The sequence below is a fragment of the Papio anubis genome, chromosome 13 (genome assembly GCF_008728515.1).
Source record: "Papio anubis isolate 15944 chromosome 13, Panubis1.0, whole genome shotgun sequence".
Classification (NCBI taxonomy): Eukaryota; Metazoa; Chordata; class Mammalia; order Primates; family Cercopithecidae; genus Papio; species Papio anubis.
Window position 1 is genome coordinate 94,379,697 of NC_044988.1, and position 16,733 is coordinate 94,396,429.

Genomic DNA, 16,733 nt, shown 5'->3' on the forward strand with positions numbered 1-16,733 from the left:
TTAGGGAAGACCTTATAAAAGGTGTTATTTGCTCAAACACCTAAAGAATAATGTAGGTATCTTTGGAAGAGGATTCAAGGCAGAGGGAAAAGAATGTACAGATCTAGGGCAGATGACTGCCTGATATGTTTCAAGAACAGCAAGGGGGTCAGTGTGGTTGAGGAGAACTCAGCAATCAGGGGCCTGGGAAGAGAGAAGATCAGAGATGTTTTTGGAAGGCTGGGGAGGGAAGGGTATGTGTGAGCAGAAAAAATAAAGCCTTTCTTGTGAGTGAGATGACAGGCTATTGGTGATTTTGAGTAGAAAGGTGGCATATCTGTCTTATAGGCACACTTATAGGAGAGCGAGGAAGGAGGAAGGCTCGTTGGAAGGCTACTGCAATAATTCAGGTGAATGATGATGGTGGTATGAGCCAGGATGAGGCAGAGGAGGTAACAGGATCTTGGATATCCATATTAGAGTCAACAAGATTTCCTGAAATCGATCTTGGATGTCAGAAGAGGAGGAGTCAAGTATGAAATCAAGGATTCTGGCTGGGGCAACAACAATAGTATAGTAGCCATGAACTAAAATGGGGAAAGCTGTATATGGAGGAGCCTAGGAATTCCGTCTTGGGCATGTTCAGTTTGCCAACTCTACCAACTAAATTACAACTAAAGATGTGGAGTAGGTAGATAATATTCAAATTGAGTTTGAGAGAGAGGTCTGGTCTGGAAGTTGTCAATGCAGAAACAGCAAAGCCATAAAATCAGCTAAGAACATCAAGAAGTCAGCTGTAGGTAGAAAAGAACAAGGACTGAACTCTACGACGCTTCACTAATTAAGGGCAGAGAGATACAGAAAAACCTGTAGAGGAGACTGAGAGGACACACAGATTCCAGAACTCTTGCCCTGAATCAATCTAGCAACTTGAATTTGGGTTTTGAAGATCTCATCTGGAAAAGGGGACAAATATCACAGCTCAGCATCTGTCCAAGATGAGAATCTAACAGAAAACTCGCCCTGCATTAAACTGGAATCCTAAAGGCTACAGCCTTTAAATTGGAATCGTAAAAGGTTACACCCTTTAACCTGGAATCCTAAAGGGCTATACTGTCAGTATAAGGATTAACGAAAACCAAACTCGACACTTCCTCTCCCCTCCATGATCACTCCACATGGGACTGCAAAAAATTTTTTCTTGATGCTGAGCAGAAAACAAAAGAAAACAAAAATTAGTTCCTGAGGGCTGTCAGTGTAAGCCAGCCCTCATGCATAGTTGCAGCCCAAATTTCTATCATCTAGGTGATCCCAAACTATTAGTGCCTCCGGGTGTCTGGCATAAATCAATGCAGACCCTCTCAGCATAAAGGTATTCTCATCCTAGGGCTCTATGAACTTCATACAAGTAATTTTTAAGGATAATAAGAAACATAGTCAAAAATAATCAAGCATACAGGGGCACAAAAACAGCAAAGGGTATCTCAAACAGCAAAATCGGATTTCACATAGAAAATCCGATTTCAGGCCGGGCGCGGTGGCTCAAGCCTGTAATCCCAGAACTTTGGGAGGCAGAGGCGGGTGGATCACCTGAGGTTGGGAGTTTGAGGCCACCCTGACCAACATGGAGAAACCCCGTCTCTACTAAAAATACAAAATTAGCCAGGTGTGGTGGCACATGCCTGTAATCCTAGCTACTTGGGAGGCTGAGGCAGGAGAACTGCTTGAACCTGGGAGGCGGAGGTTGTAGTGAGCCGAGATCACGCCACTGTACTCCAGCCTGGGCAACAAGAGTGAAACTGTCTCAATTAAAAAAAAAAAAAGAAAAAAGAAGAAATTCTGATTTCATGTATGATTATAGAAAATATAATATAGATAACAAATAGTAAGTATGCTTATTAAGTTTGAAGAAATAAGAAATACACTTGAAAATAAGAAACTATAAAAAGGGCAATGGAGCAGCTGGGCGCAGTGGCTCATGCCTGTAATCCCAGTACTTTGGGAGGCCACGGCAGGCGGATCACAAGGTCAGGAGATAGAGACCATCCTGGCTAACATGGTGAAACCCCGTCTCTACTAAAAACACCAAACATTAGCCAGGCTTGGTGGTCCCCACCTATAGTCCTAGTTACCCAGGAGGCTGAGGCAGGAGACTCGCTTGAACCCGGGAGGTGGAAGTTGCAGTGAGCCGAGATCGTGCCACTGCACTCCAGCCTGGGCATCAGATCGAGACTCTGTCTCAAAAAATAAAATAAAATAAAATAAAAAACAGCAATGGAATACTTAAAAAAGAATGACATATAATTTCTAGACATGAAAAATACCATAACCAACAAAAAAACTCAATAGATGGGTCTGAGAGCAAGTTACACACAGCTTAAGAGAGAATTTTGAACTAAGAGCTAGATCAGAAGCAACTATACAAAGCTCAATCAAAGAAACAAAATGATGGAAAATACAGACAGAAGAGAGGTTAAGAAATGTGGAAGATACGGTGTGAATATCTACTACACATATTTAATCGGAGCTCCAGAAGGTGAGGAGAGAGAGGCTTAGATACCATCAATATGTGAAGAGAAAATGAGAATTTCCCAGCAGTAACAAAAAACTCCAACCTACCACCTCAAGAAGTCCAACAGATTCCAACAGATGAAGCCAAACCTAGATATATCACCATATAACTGCAGGACACCAAAAACAAAAAGAAGGTCTTTCAAAGCAGCAAGAAAGAAATGGAATGAGAGTGAGGCTGACTGGCAGAAGAGCTCTTACATAACTGAATCCTGTTGTGAATGTCTTAAGAAACTGATTGCTGTAGACATCAGTCAAATACTTTAGGATGAGGCTGTTTAGATAAATACTCCTGTTTTGACAAATCTGTAAGTCATTTTCACAGGCAGGCATCCAGCTAGCTCTGCCATAAATACTTCAATGTGCAAAAGGATTTTCTTCTTCCAGGGGAAAAAAGAAAAAGTAGTATTGCCCAAAATGACTGAGGGTGTTTTATTTTTTGAGATGGAGTCTCGCTCTGTCGTCTAGGCTGGAGTGCAGGGGTGCAATCTTGGCTCACTGACTCCCAAGTTTAAGCGATTCTCCTGCCTCAGTCTCCTGAGTAGCTGCGATTACAGGCATGTGCCACCACGCCCGGCTAATTTTTGTATTTTTAGTAGAGATGGGGTTTCACCATATTGGTCAGGCTGGTCTCGAACTCCTGACCTTGTGATCCACCCGCCTCGGCCTCCCAGAGTGCTGGGATTACATGTGTGAGCCACTGTGCCTGGACGGCTTTTTTTTTTTTTTAATTTTAAACTCCTACTAAGTACTACATTACCACAGATAAGGCCAATCAACTTGCTTAGTTTACCCCTACTGGCAAGCTAAGACCCAAAATATGGGCCATACTTGTTAAACAAATCCTGGTATTTCAGTCACAATATTCCTCTAACATGAGGCTCAGACAAGCCTGAAAAGCTACATTTTTCCTATGTGGGAAAGAGCATGGGCACTGGAATGAGAAAGACTGGTGTTGGAAATATTAGACAAGATCCTGAACCTCAGAGGCAGTTTCCTCAAGTACAAAATAAGGACAATAGCACCCTCATTTCATCATTCAACATGCACTGATTAAGACTCTTTTGACCAGGTGTGGTGGCTCACACCTGTAATCCCAGCACTTTGGGAGGCCAAGGTGAGTGGATCACTTGAGGTAGGGAATTTTAGACCAGCCTGGCCAACACAGTGAAATCCTGTCTCTACTAAAAACTACAAAAATTAGCCAGGCATAGTGGCACACGCCTGTAGTCCCAGCTACTTGGGAGGTTAAGGCAGGAGAACCACTTGAACCCCGGAGACAGAGGTTGTAGTGAGTCGAGATCATGCCACTGTACTCCAGCCTGGGTAACGGAGCAAGACTCCATCTAAAAAAAAAAAAGACTCTTTTAAGTGTGAGGCACTGGGTAAGGATACATGTTTCTATAAACACACACACACACACACACACATACACACACACACACACGCTTCAGGGAAAACATGGCATCATGCTGGTCACTAGACCTTCATATTCCAGGCGGAATAGTGGCATCTTCTCTGATATATATGACCAGGCTATGAAGGAAGACCTAAAGATACTGGCATTAGGGATTACCCAACTATAAGGTCCAGCTCAGTTGGAACCAGTCCCAGAGTTCAGTTGGAACCACCACTCAGAGCTTCTGATCAGTTTGCTAGGCTCCAAACTTAAATATGAGCAAACAAGCGGGGATTATGATACTCTCAGGAAAGTCTCTAATGAGAAAGACAGAGGCAAAAACAAGCAGAAACAAATGAACAAAGAGGAAGCAGATATGAGGCAGGGAGAAATTTTAAATGATCACTGATATTCTCAAAGGAAAGTGAGATATTTCAACCATGATTAAAAAAAAAAAGAACCCAAGATAATTATATATATATGTGCATATGTATGTGTTACATAAACACACATGCATCTATTTCTATATATATGAAAAGAAAATACAGAGACAAATGAAAAATCTCAATAAAAGGTTTAGAAGATAAAGATGAGGGGATTTCCTAAAGAAAAAATGTATTAAGGAGCAAAGGACAGACAAAAAATGAGAGACAACTAGACCAGAATGTCCAATAATGAAAAAAGTTCTTAAAAGACAGAATAGGAAAAAAAAAATGCAGAGAGAAAATCAATGGACTAACTCTAGAAAATGAGCAGTTTCCAGACTGAAATAATTCACCAAGTACATGTCAAGCACCATAGTTAAAAGTAAACCCAGACCAGCCAGGCGCAGTGGCTTACACCTGTAATCCCAGAACTTTGGGAGGCTGAGGTGGGTGAATCACGAGGTCAGGAGTTCAAGACCAGCCTGGCCAAAATGGTGAAACCCCATCTCTATTAAAAAACACAAAATTAGCCAGGTGTGGTAGCGCATGCCTGTAATTCCAGCTGCTTGGGAGGCTGAGGCAGGAGAATCGCCTGAACTTGGGAAGTGGAGGTTGCAGAGAGTCAAGATCCTGCCACTGCACTCCAGCCTGGGTAACAAGAGCGAAACTCTGTCTTAAAAAAAAAAAAAAGTAAACTCGAACCAGGACACAATATTGAAAAACTGAAAAATCACTAAAGAGAAAGAGAAGATTCTATATGTTTCCAGACACTGAAAACATGTTGCGTAAAAAAAGAAAACAGAATTAGAATGCTTCATGCTTCTTACGAAATACTGGGCTGGGCACCATGGCTCAGGCTGAGCGTGGTGGCTCACACCTGTAATCCTAGCACTTTGGGAGGCCCAGGCAGGCATTCAAGACCAGCCTGGCCAACATGGTGAAATCCCATCTCTATTAAAAATACAAAAAAATTAGCCGGGTGTGGTGGTGTGCACCTGTAATCCCACCTACTCAGGAGGTTGAGAGAAGAGAATCACTTGAACCTGGGAGGCAGAGGCTGCAGTGAGCCGAGATCGTATCACTGCACTCTAGCCTGGGTGACAGAGTGAGACTGCATCTCAAAAAAAAAAAAAAAAAAGGGTAGGCACGATGGCTCACACCTATAATTCCAGTACTTTGGGAGGCCAAGGTGGGTGAATCATCTGAATTCGAGACCAGCCTGACCAACATGGGGAAACCCCGTTTCTATTCAAAATACAAAATTAGCCAGGTGTGGTGGTGTGCACCTGTAATCCGAGCTACTCAGGAGGCTAAGGCAGGAGAATGGCCTGAACTTGGGGAGCAGAGGTTGCAATGAGCCAAGATGGCGCCATTGCACTCCAGCCTGGGCAACAAGAGTGAAACTCCATCTCAAAAAAAGAAAAAAAAGAAATACTGGAAGCTAGGCTGGGAGCGGTGGTTCACGTCTGTAATTCTAGCACTCTGGGAGGCCAAGGCAGGTGGATCGCTGGAGGTCAGGAGTTCAAGACCAGCCTGGGCAACATAGTGAAACCCCCACTCTACCGAAAACACAAAAATCAGCCAGGTGTGGTGTCACGTGCTTCTAATCCCAGCTACTTGAGAGGCTGAGGCAGGAGAATCGCTTGAACCCGGGAGGCAGAGGTTGCAGTGAGCTGAATCGCACCACTGCACTCCAGCCTGGGCGACAGAGTGAGCCTCCCACTAAAACAAAACAAAACAAAACAAAAAAAATTATCTGTCAAAATTATCTATGGTATGGATAAAACGATGGAAAGGGTAGAAATGTGAGTTGGAGACAGAAAGAGGAAAGAGAGCTAAATTTCTCTTTCATAGTGGGAAATCAGTATGTAACACCTAAAACTGAAGAATCAAGAATTATCAATGCCAATATATTATTTAGAAAAAGAGTGGTTAGGGGAGAGAAGGAAGGAAAAAGAAAAATGGTGTTTAAATAACAAAATAGCCAAAAATTATTTAAAGAGTGGCCTCTGGGAAGAGGCAAATAGGGGTTGCAACAAAAAGTGGGAGACTGCTGTTTTTAGTAGCAAATCTGGAAGGATTTTTGAGTGAGTAGTTCTCACCATGGCAGCACAACAGAGCTAGTCTTAATAAATACTGTAGCTGAGACCCACCCCAAGTGAAGTGACCATAATCACACGAGGTGGGTGGGGCCCAGCTACAAGTGGTTCGAAAAGGGCTCTGAAGGTTTCTGATGCACAGAAATAGTTGAGAAATACAACTTTAAACTATATGCATGAGCTACTTCATAAACACTAACAAGTGGCCGGGCGCAGTGGCTCACGCCTGTAATCCCAGAACTTTGGGAGGCTCATGAGGGCAGATCACCTGAGGTCAGGAGTTCGAGACAAGCCTGACCAACATGGGGAAATCCCATCTCTACTAAAAATACAAAATTAACCAGGCATGGTGGCACGTGCCTGTAATCCCAGCTACTCGGGAGGCTGAGGCAGGAGAATCACTTGAACCCAGGAAGCGGAGGTTGCAGTGAGCCGAGATTCTAGCCTGGGTGACAGAGCGAAACTCCATCTCAAAAAAAAAAAATTAACGCGTAGTATTTAAATGAAGAAATGTACATGAAAACATCCATACCTATATAAAACATATATAGCAAAGTAAATACTCCAGAAATAATACATCAGTTACCCAGTTCTCTTTTTTCACTAAAAACTTGCAGGCCAGCACAGTGGCTCATGCCTGTAATCCCAGCACTTTGGGAGGCTAAGGTGGGTAGATCACGAGGTCAGGAGTTCAAGACCAGCCTGACCAACATAGTGAAACCTTGTCTCTACTAAAAATACAAAAATTAGCAGGGTATGCTGGTGCTTGCCTGCAGTCCCAGCTACTTGGGAGGCTAAGGCAGGAGAATCGCTTGAACCCAGGAGGCAGAGGTTTCAGTGAGCCAAGATTGCGCCACTGCACTCGAGCCTGGGCGACAGAGCAAGACTCTGTCTCAAAACAAACAAACAAACAAACAAACAAACACAAAAAACTTCCAAAGTGGTAGCTTAAGACTTTACAATGCTTAATTTCATTTCATCTAATTAATTAACTTCTTAGAGATATGGTTTTGCTCTCTCACTCAGGCTGGAGTGCAGTGGCGCAATCACAGCTCACTGCATCCTCGAACTCCTGGGCTCAAGAGATCCTCCCACCTCAGCTTCCTGAAGTAGCTGGGACTACAGGCTCACAAAAACATGCCTGGCTAATTTTTAAATTTTAAAAATAGATTTGGGGTCTTGCTATCTTGCCCAGCTTTGTCTCAAATTGCTGGTTCAAGGGATCCTCTTGTCTTGGCCTCCCAAAGTGCTGGGATTACAGGTGTGAGCCACAGCGCCCAGCCTATAAATGTTTTTGTGGGAAAAATAAATATGAGACACCTTCATATGCTACTAAAGAGAACTACATGCTTACATTAAATGTAGTAAGTAATATTAATTTCTAAAAAGACTAAAATTGGTCTGTGCCATGGTCTGATTTGCCTACTGCATATGGGGTTCTTTTTTTTTTTTTTTTTTGAGACAGAATCTCACTCTGTCTCAAATACTGCAATGGTGCGATCTCGGCTCACTGAAACCCCCATCTCCTGGGTTCAAGCGATTTTCCTGCCTCAGCCTCCCAAGTAGCTGGGACTACAGGCACGCGCCACCCCGTCCGGCTAATTTTTAAATTTCCAGTAAAGACGGGATTTCACCATGTTGGCCAGGCTGGTTTTGAACTCCTGACCCCAAGTGATCTGCCTGCCTCAGCCTTCCAAAGTGCTGGCGTTACAGGCGGAAGCCACTGCGCACCCAGCCTCCTTTTTCATTTCTGAAGATTGGTATGTTCTGGACCATTTATTTCTTTAGAGGAGTGACACTGCCAGTGCCATCAAAAGCAAATAACAACAAAAGAAAACTTGCTATTATTCCACAGCTGTCCTGTGCATCACAATATTAAAATCTAAAATTAAGCCATGATGCATTAATTGAGTAAATACATTTCCAATTATACACAATGGTATCTTTAAAGTCGGCATCCAACATTCATCCTAAATCTAAATAGTCCTCTGGAAATAGCAGGCACATACAATGAATGGTATTCCTGAGAAGTGGTATCCAAGAATGCCCAATTAAGTTGGGAGAAACTAATGGATTGCTAAAGTACTCTCGATGATGCTAGATCATGTTAAACAATACACTGGACCCAGTGCAAAAACACATTCTGTCACACCACCAAACTGCTGCAACAGATTCATTTTTATTGACAAAGACAGAGTACTTCTTTTGAATTCTGTGAAGACACAAAATGCCTGGACTCCTCTGGCTTTATAAGTTTAATTAGGGTAGCCAATAAATCTTTTCATTCAGCAGCCTCCCACATTCTTCCATTTCCCACAAAAACAAAACACACATACAATTTAAGAAAGTACACTGCTGGCCAGGCACAGTGGAACACACTTGTAATCCCAACACTTTGGGAGACTGAGGCGGGTGGATCACCTGAGGTCAGGAGTTCGAGACCAGCCTGACCAACATGGAGAAACCCTGTCTCTACTGAAAATACAAAAAATTAGCCAGGCATAGTGGTGCAAGCCTGTAATCCCAATTACTTGGAAGGCTGAGGCAGAAGAATCACTTGAACCTGGGAGGCGGAGGTTACAGTGAGCTGAGATCACTCCATTGTACTCCAGCCTGGGAAACAAGAGCGAAACTCTGTTGAGGGGAGGGGAGGGGAGGGGAGGGGAGGGGAAGCTGCTAACTTTCCTAAAAATCGAAAGTTGTAATACTAAACAAAATTAGTAGGAGGACAAATGCTGCTGAAAAATGTAGGGTACATTGGAAGCTCTTGGAATAAAGAGTTTAAGTAAAACTAAACATGAAAACTAAATGGAAAACGTATACTTAGCGTCAGCTCTCTTGGCTACCAGACATTTCCACTGGTCTCCTGATAGAAACATATCAGGAGTTTGCTTCTTTATTTATTTACTTTTGTTTTTTTGAGACGGAGTCTTGCTGTTGACCAGGCTGGAGTGCAGTGGCACAATCTTGGCTCACTGCAAGCTCCGCTTCCTGGGTTCATGCCATTCTCCTGCCTCAGCCCCCCGAGTAGCTGGGACTACAGGTGCCCACCACCACGCCTGGCTAATTTTTTGTATTTTCAGTAGAGACGGGGTTTCACCATGTTAGCCAGGATGGTCTCGATCTCCTGACCTTGTGATCCGCCCACCTCGGTCTCCCAAAGTACTGAGATTATAGGCGTGAGCCACCATGCCCGGCCAGGAGTTTGCTTCTCCCTCTAACTGCAGTATGAACACCCACAGCAGAAACAGTTTGAGGTGGCAGATCTGTGCACCCAGATTTCTGAATACATTTTTCACTAATGAAACATTTTGACCAGATACAAAGGACCTAAAGACTGTGTTTTCCTTTTCCTGCAAATTACTATAGTTTGAATTACAATATCCACCTTTAACGTGTTTCACTGCTGGTATTTTTTTTTTTTTTTTTTTTAGACAGAGTTTTGTTCTTGTTGCCTAGGCTGGAGAGTAATGGTACGATTTCGGCTCACCACAACCTCCGCCTCCCAGGTTCAAGTGAGTCTCCTGCCTCAGCCTGCCAAGTAGCTGGGATTACAGGCATGAACCACCATGCCCGGCTAATTTTATATTTTTAGTAGAGATGGGGGTTTCTCCATGTTGGTAAAGCTGGTCTCAAACTCCCGACCTCAGGTGATCTGCCCGCCTTGGCCTCCCACAGTGTTGGGATTACAGGCGTGAGCTACTGCACCCAGCCGACCGCTGGCATTCTTTATAGAATCACTGAAAATCATCATTTCAATAGTGAAATATAAAACGAAGGATGTTCAAGTTAGATCCCTGTCACTTATTTCAGCATTCAGGACCATCTTTTTTTTGTGATTGTCACAAATTTTCAAAAAATTAAGTGCATGTAAAACAATATGTTAATATTCAAAGACTAAAAGTATGGGCTACAAGTTTCACTTAAACTACAGCAGCTCAGCATGAGAAGGGGAAACGTTTGAACACTAGAGAAATTCACCCTTATACCTCTACCTCTATAAAAGAAAAATTATTCTGGGTTATATAACAAAAATAAACCTCCCACCAGAGATCTTGGGAATCTTGAATTTTTTTTTCCTGCAGAAGGATTTATTATTTTCCACTGAGTGTCCATTCATGCGTTTTCTTCTTGTTTCTATTCATAGCACCAGATCCTGACTAGCATGCACAACCTCAAAAGAAAAGAAACACTAAATACAAACTGTGTAAAATTAAATAAAATAAAGCAAAATAAAAAGGCACACATTAAGAGTGGGTACCCTTGGGTTGGTGCCACAATGATGTCTACCCTGTGCTATAGCTCTCATGGAACTCACCTTGTATGCAACACTATTAGATGAATCCACAATGATGAACAGGGGCTTCCTGGTGAAAGGATAGAGATCTCCAGGATGAAGGCTGGGAAAATAACAACAATGAAGAACTGTTAAACTGTGTCAGCCACGTCTCAGAAATCTTATTCTTCGGTTTGGTCTGCTTATATCTCCTTTGCATCATAGCACTGAGAGAAAAACAAAGACTAGTTAAGCAAAGGGAAAACAAAAGTATGTATTTACTAGGATAGCCAAGATAGTTTTATCTGAAAAAAAAAAGTTCAGAGACAATCGTTATTTAAGAATATCCAAGCTAAAGAGAAGCCTGCGTATTTAAAAATGACGAAACACAGCATGAAAACCTCAGAAGTTGGCACACAGGTACCTGTTTCATATTTAAAAGTTCCTTTTGAGAACATCTGGAAAAAAGATGTAATAACAAAACCTGATTTGTATTTCAATGAGTCCTCAAAATCTCTATTTTAAAGATTTTTAATATTTACAGCTACATCTTAACACTGCAGGTAGTAAGCAGGAAAACCTTTTTACTATCACCTTTTTTTTTTTTTTTTTTAAGACACCGTCTTGCTCTGTAGCCCAGGCAGCAGTACAGTGGTATGGTGCAATCTCAGCTCACTGCAACCTCCATGTCCCAGGCTCAGGTGATCCTCCCACCTCAGCCTCCTGAGTAGCTGGGACTGCAGGCATGCACCAACACACCCAGCAAATTTTTCTATTTTTAGTAGAGATGGGGTTTCTCCATGTTGCCCAGGTTGGTCTCAAACTCCTGAGCTCAAGCAATCTGCCCACGTCAGTTTCCCAAAGTGCTAGGATTATGGGCATGAGTCACTGCGCCCAGCTACTTTTTACCATATGTTTCCTCTGAACATTTGCATCAAGGGCTTGTTAAACATGCGGGGGCTTGTTAAACATGCAGTTTCACTGGCCCACAGAAGAGCTATTGAACCCAAAGGCTGAAGTCCAGTAACATGCATGTGAGAGCCAATGAGCAAGGTCAGAATTTTGGTGTGCGTGTTCTCTTTCCAATGACTGAGTACACGACGTGCGTATGTGGATAGATACTAAAGTAAGTGTAAATTTATAAATGTTTCACTGAGCAATATCATCAAACGTCACTATATTTCAAATAAAAGTTTTTCTTTTATTGACAAAAATTGTATATATTGAAGGTATACAATGTGATGACTTGTTAACATATACATGTATAGTGATTACCATGATCAAATTAATCAACACTTCCATTCCCATAGTTACCGTTTTTGTGTGTGTGGGCGGCAGGAGGCAGGGGAGTGGGCAGAGGGAATACATAAGCTTTGCCCTTTCAGAAAATTTCCAGTGAACAACAATTTTTGTTATTGTTGTTGTTGTTGTTTGAGATGAGGTCTCACTTTGTCACTAAGGCTAGAGTGCAGTGGCAAGATCATAGCTCACTGCAGCCTCGATCTCCCAGGCTCCAGTGTTACTCCTACCTCAGTCTCCCAAGTAGCTGGGACCATGGGCATGCACCTCAATGCCTGACTTGTTTTTTAAATTTTTAGTAGAGACAAGATCCTGTTATGTTGCCAAGGCTGGTCTTGAATACCTGAACTCAAGCAATCTTCCCATCTCAGCCTCCCAAAGTGCTGGGATTACAGGAATGAGCCACCACACTTGGTCCAACAACACAGTATTTTAATTTATTATTTATTGATTTATTTATTTTGAGATGGAGTCTTGCTCTGTCGCACAGACTGGAGTGCAGTGGCGTAATCTCGGCTCACCACAACCTCCGCCTCCCAGGTTTAGGCAATTCTCCTGCCTCAGCCTCCCAACTAGGTGGGATTACAGGTACGTCCCACCACACCCAGCTAATTTTTTGTATTTTTAGTAGAGACAGGATTTCACCATTTTGCCAGGCTGGTCTCAAACTCCTGACCTCAGGTGATCTGCCCACCATGGCCTCCCAAAGTGCTGGGATTACAGGCCTGAGCCACCGCACGCAGCCAATATAGTATTTTTAATTATCATCACCATGCTGTACTTTAAATGTTGTTTAATCTTACAACTCAAGAGGTTGCACACTTTAACCAACATCTCCCTATTTTCTCCAACCCTTACCTCCTCACAACTACCGTTGCACTCTGCTTCTGAGTGCAGCTCTTTTAGCTCCCACATGTAAGTGATCATGTAGTACAGGTTCAGTGTTCCTAATCTGAAAATCCAAAATGAAGAATGCTACAAAATTCAAAAGGTTTTGAGAACCAACATGATGCCACAAGTAGAAAATTCCACACTTGACCTCACATGATGGATCATAGTCATGCAGGTGCACAACACACAGTTTATCCAGGATCTCAAAGGGAAAAATAAAATTACTTTCAGGCAATGTGCAAGAGGTGTATATGAAACAGAAATGAATTTTATGGGTCCCATCCCTAAGGCACCTTACTATCTATATGCAAATATTCCAAAATCTGGAAAAATCCAAAACCCGAAACACTTCTGGTCCCACACATTTCAGATAAAGGATATTCAATATGTATTAGAAACGAAGTTTTAGACCAGTCCTGTTTTCTTTATAAGCAGATTGTTCTCAGCTAGAGAAATTCTAGAGCAAATAATGGCCCAAGCAACAAAGTTGTTATGCTTAGAAAAAGAATGAACTCCAGGCACAGTGGCTCATGCCTATATTGCCAGCACTTTGGGAGGCCGAAGCAGGCGTATCACTTGAGGTCAGGAGTTCAAGACCAGCCTGGCCAACATGGTGAAACCCCATCTCTACCAAAAATACAAAAACTAGCCAAGCATGGTGGCAAGTGCCTGTTATCTCAGCTACTCGGGAGGCTGAGGCAGGAGAATCACTTGAACCTGGAAGGTAGAGGTTGCAGTGACTCAGGATAGTGCCACGGTACTCCAGCCTGGGTGGCAGAGTGAAACTCTGTCTCAAAAAAAAAAAAAAAGGAAAAAGAAAGAACTTTTGTAGATGAAATTCTATTTGTTTTTGTACTTTTTGCATTTTTTAAAAAATAATTTTTTAAGTTTTTGTAGAGACAGAGTCTCACTATGTTGCATGGTCTCAAACTCCTGGGTTCAAGTGATTCTTCTACCTCAGCCTCCTAAGATGTTGGGATCACAGGCGTGAGCCACTGCTCCTGGCCTGAAGTTCTATTTGTAATCACGTAACAACATTCATTTGTGCTATATTAAACCAACAAAATCTTACATTAAAAAATTCAGGCCTGGGCCGGGCACTGTGGCTGACACCTATAAGACCAGCACTTCAGGAGGCTGAGGCAGGCGGATCACGAGGTCAGGAGACTGAGACCATTCTGACTAACACGGTGAAATCCCGTCTATACTAAAATTACAAAAAAATTAGCTGGGCGTGCTGGCAGGCACCTGTAGTCCCAGCTACTCTGGAGGCTGAGGCAGGAGAATGGAGAGAACACGGGAGGCGGAGCTTGCAGTGAGCCAAGATGGAGCCACTGCACTCCAGCCTGGTCAACAGAGCAAGACTCCGTCTCAAAGAAGAAAAAAAAAAATTCAGGCCCAGCATGGTGGCTCTGGCCTGTAATCCCAGCACTTTGGGAGGCTGAGAATAAGGTCAGGAGTTCGACACCAGATGGGCCAACATGGTGAAATCTCATCTCTATGAAAAATTAAAAAATTAGCCAGGTGTGGTGGTGGCCACCTGTAATCCCAGCTACTTGTGAGGCTGAGGCAGGAGAATGGCTTGATTCTGGGAGATGGAGGTTCCAGTGAGCCAAGATCGTGCCACTGCACTCTAGCCTGGGCGACAGAGCAAGACTCCATCTCAAAAAAAAAAAAAAAAAAAAAATTCAGTACTAGAGGTTGGGAAGGGTAGAGGAAGGGAGGGACAGGGAAGAGATTTGTTAAAGAATAAAAAATTACAGCTAGATAGAAGGATTATGTTCTAGAGTTCTACACCACTGTAGCATGACTATAGCTAATAATGTTATATAGTTTTTATTTTCTTTTGTTTTTTTGGCATGGAGTCTCACTCTGTCACTCAGACTGGAGCACAATCTCAGCTCACTGCAGCCTTGATCTAATGCATTCAAGTGATTCTCCTGCCTCGGCCTCCTGAGTAGGTAGGACCACAGGCGCAAGCCACCACACCTGGCTGATTTTCGTAATTTTAGTATAGACAGGATTTCATGTTGGCCCGGCTGGTCTCAAACCCCTGACCTCAAGTGATCCACCCATCTCGGCCTCCCAAAGTGTTGGGATTACAGGCGTGAGCCACCGCTACCAGCCTATATTATAGTTTTAAATAGCTAGAACAAAGATATTAAATGTTTCCAACACAAAGAATGGATGTTTGAGATGATGAGTATGCTAATTACTCTGATCTGATCATGATACATTGTAACTACAGAAACATGATTATGTACCCTAGGAATATTTACAATGATTATTTTTCAATTAAAAAAATAAAATTTAAAAAAATGTGGCAGGGTGTGGTGGTTCACGCCTATAATCCCAGCACTTTGGGAGGCCGAGGCAGGTGGATCACAAGGTCAGGAGTTCAAGACCAGTCTGATTAACATGGTGAAAAATATAAAAATTAGCTGGGTGTGGTGGCCGACACCTGTAATCCCAGCTACTCAGGAGGCTGAGGCAGGAGAATCGCTTGACCCCGGGTGGCAGAGGTTGCAGTGAGCCAAGATCCTGCCACTGCACTCCAGCCTGGGTGACAGAACAAGATTCCATCTCAAAAAAAGAAAAAAAAAAAAAAAGTTTGGGCCAAACACAGTGGCTCACACTTGTAATCCTAGTACTTTGGGAGGCTTAAGTGGGAGGATCACTTAAGGCTAGGAAATCAAAACTGACCTGCGTGACAGAGCGAGACTGTCTCTAAAGAAAAAAATTTGTTTAAAAGTTCGTATTGGGCCGGGCACGGTGGCTCAGCCTGTAATCCCAGCACTTTGGGAGGCCGAAGTGGGCGGATCACGAGGTCAGGAGATCGAGACCATCCTGGCTAACACAGTGAAACCCCATCTCTACTAAAAATACAATAAATTAGCTGGGCGTGGTGGCGGGCGCCTATAGTCCCAGCTACTGAGGAGGCTGAGGCAGGAGAATGGCGTGAACCCTGGAGGCAGAGCTGGCAGTGAGCCGAGATCGCGCCACTGCACTCCAGCCTGGGCGACAGAGTGAGACTCTGTCTCAAAAAAAAAAAAAAAAAGTTCGTATTGATTTTACACGTATCATGTCCTGACATATTTATTTATGTGTATATATACTGTCTCCAACTAGAATGCAATTTTGTTCACTGACATATCCCTAGTGACTAAACAGTGTGTAACATACAACAGATACTCAATAAAATATTTATTCAATGAATATCAACCAAAAGTTCTAATTTCCTAGGATAGACAGAGCCTGAATTATTGCTGGAATCCAAATAAGTGTTTCTGGTCTGTCCCAAAATATTAGTCTAAGGAAATCATTCTAGTACTAGAAAAAACTCCCCATTTTACTTAATATTTTTATACTTATAGACAGAGGTATGATTTTTATAAGAGGAGACACCAGAATACATACCAGTGCATTTCCTTGTGGGACTGATTTCGTTTGTGGATAGCATCTCCATTAATAATATCCCGGTTACTATTAGTAAGTACACCTCCAAAATCATAAGGACCTATAAAAACAAAGGGAAGAATCCTAGACTTCAGTTGAAGACTAACACTGACCTGATGTTCAAATACAAAGGTACCGTGTGAATCTCTCATTGATTCAAGGGAAGACAATTACACAACATTTAAATTTTTTTAAAATTTAACATTTTAATTTAATGGAGTATTTAAATGACTTCAGTATGTTGTCAGTTTCAACATTTTCAAAAACATTTGATTATTCAGCAGTTCTTCAAACAATATAATGAGAAACAAAACAAGAATCTATGGCATCATTATTCT

At 42.5% G+C, this 16,733-nt stretch overlaps 1 protein-coding gene across 7 annotated transcripts in view; it reads right to left on the reverse strand.

The window, feature by feature from the left end:
• Positions 1 to 16,733, reverse strand: part of SCAI (suppressor of cancer cell invasion) — a 188,988-nt gene that overhangs the window by 28,964 nt on the left and 143,291 nt on the right. For all 7 annotated transcript variants that reach the window (XR_004178000.1, XR_004178001.1, XM_031654509.1 and 4 more), the window contains 2 exons: positions 16,357 to 16,456; positions 10,792 to 10,873 (listed from right to left, as the gene is read on the reverse strand). Coding sequence is in view for 5 of the 7 variants with exons in the window: in XM_031654509.1 (XP_031510369.1) it covers positions 10,792 to 10,873; positions 16,357 to 16,456 (182 nt within the window). In the remaining 2 variants the exon portion in view is untranslated. The remainder of the gene's footprint in view (positions 1 to 10,791; positions 10,874 to 16,356; positions 16,457 to 16,733) is intronic.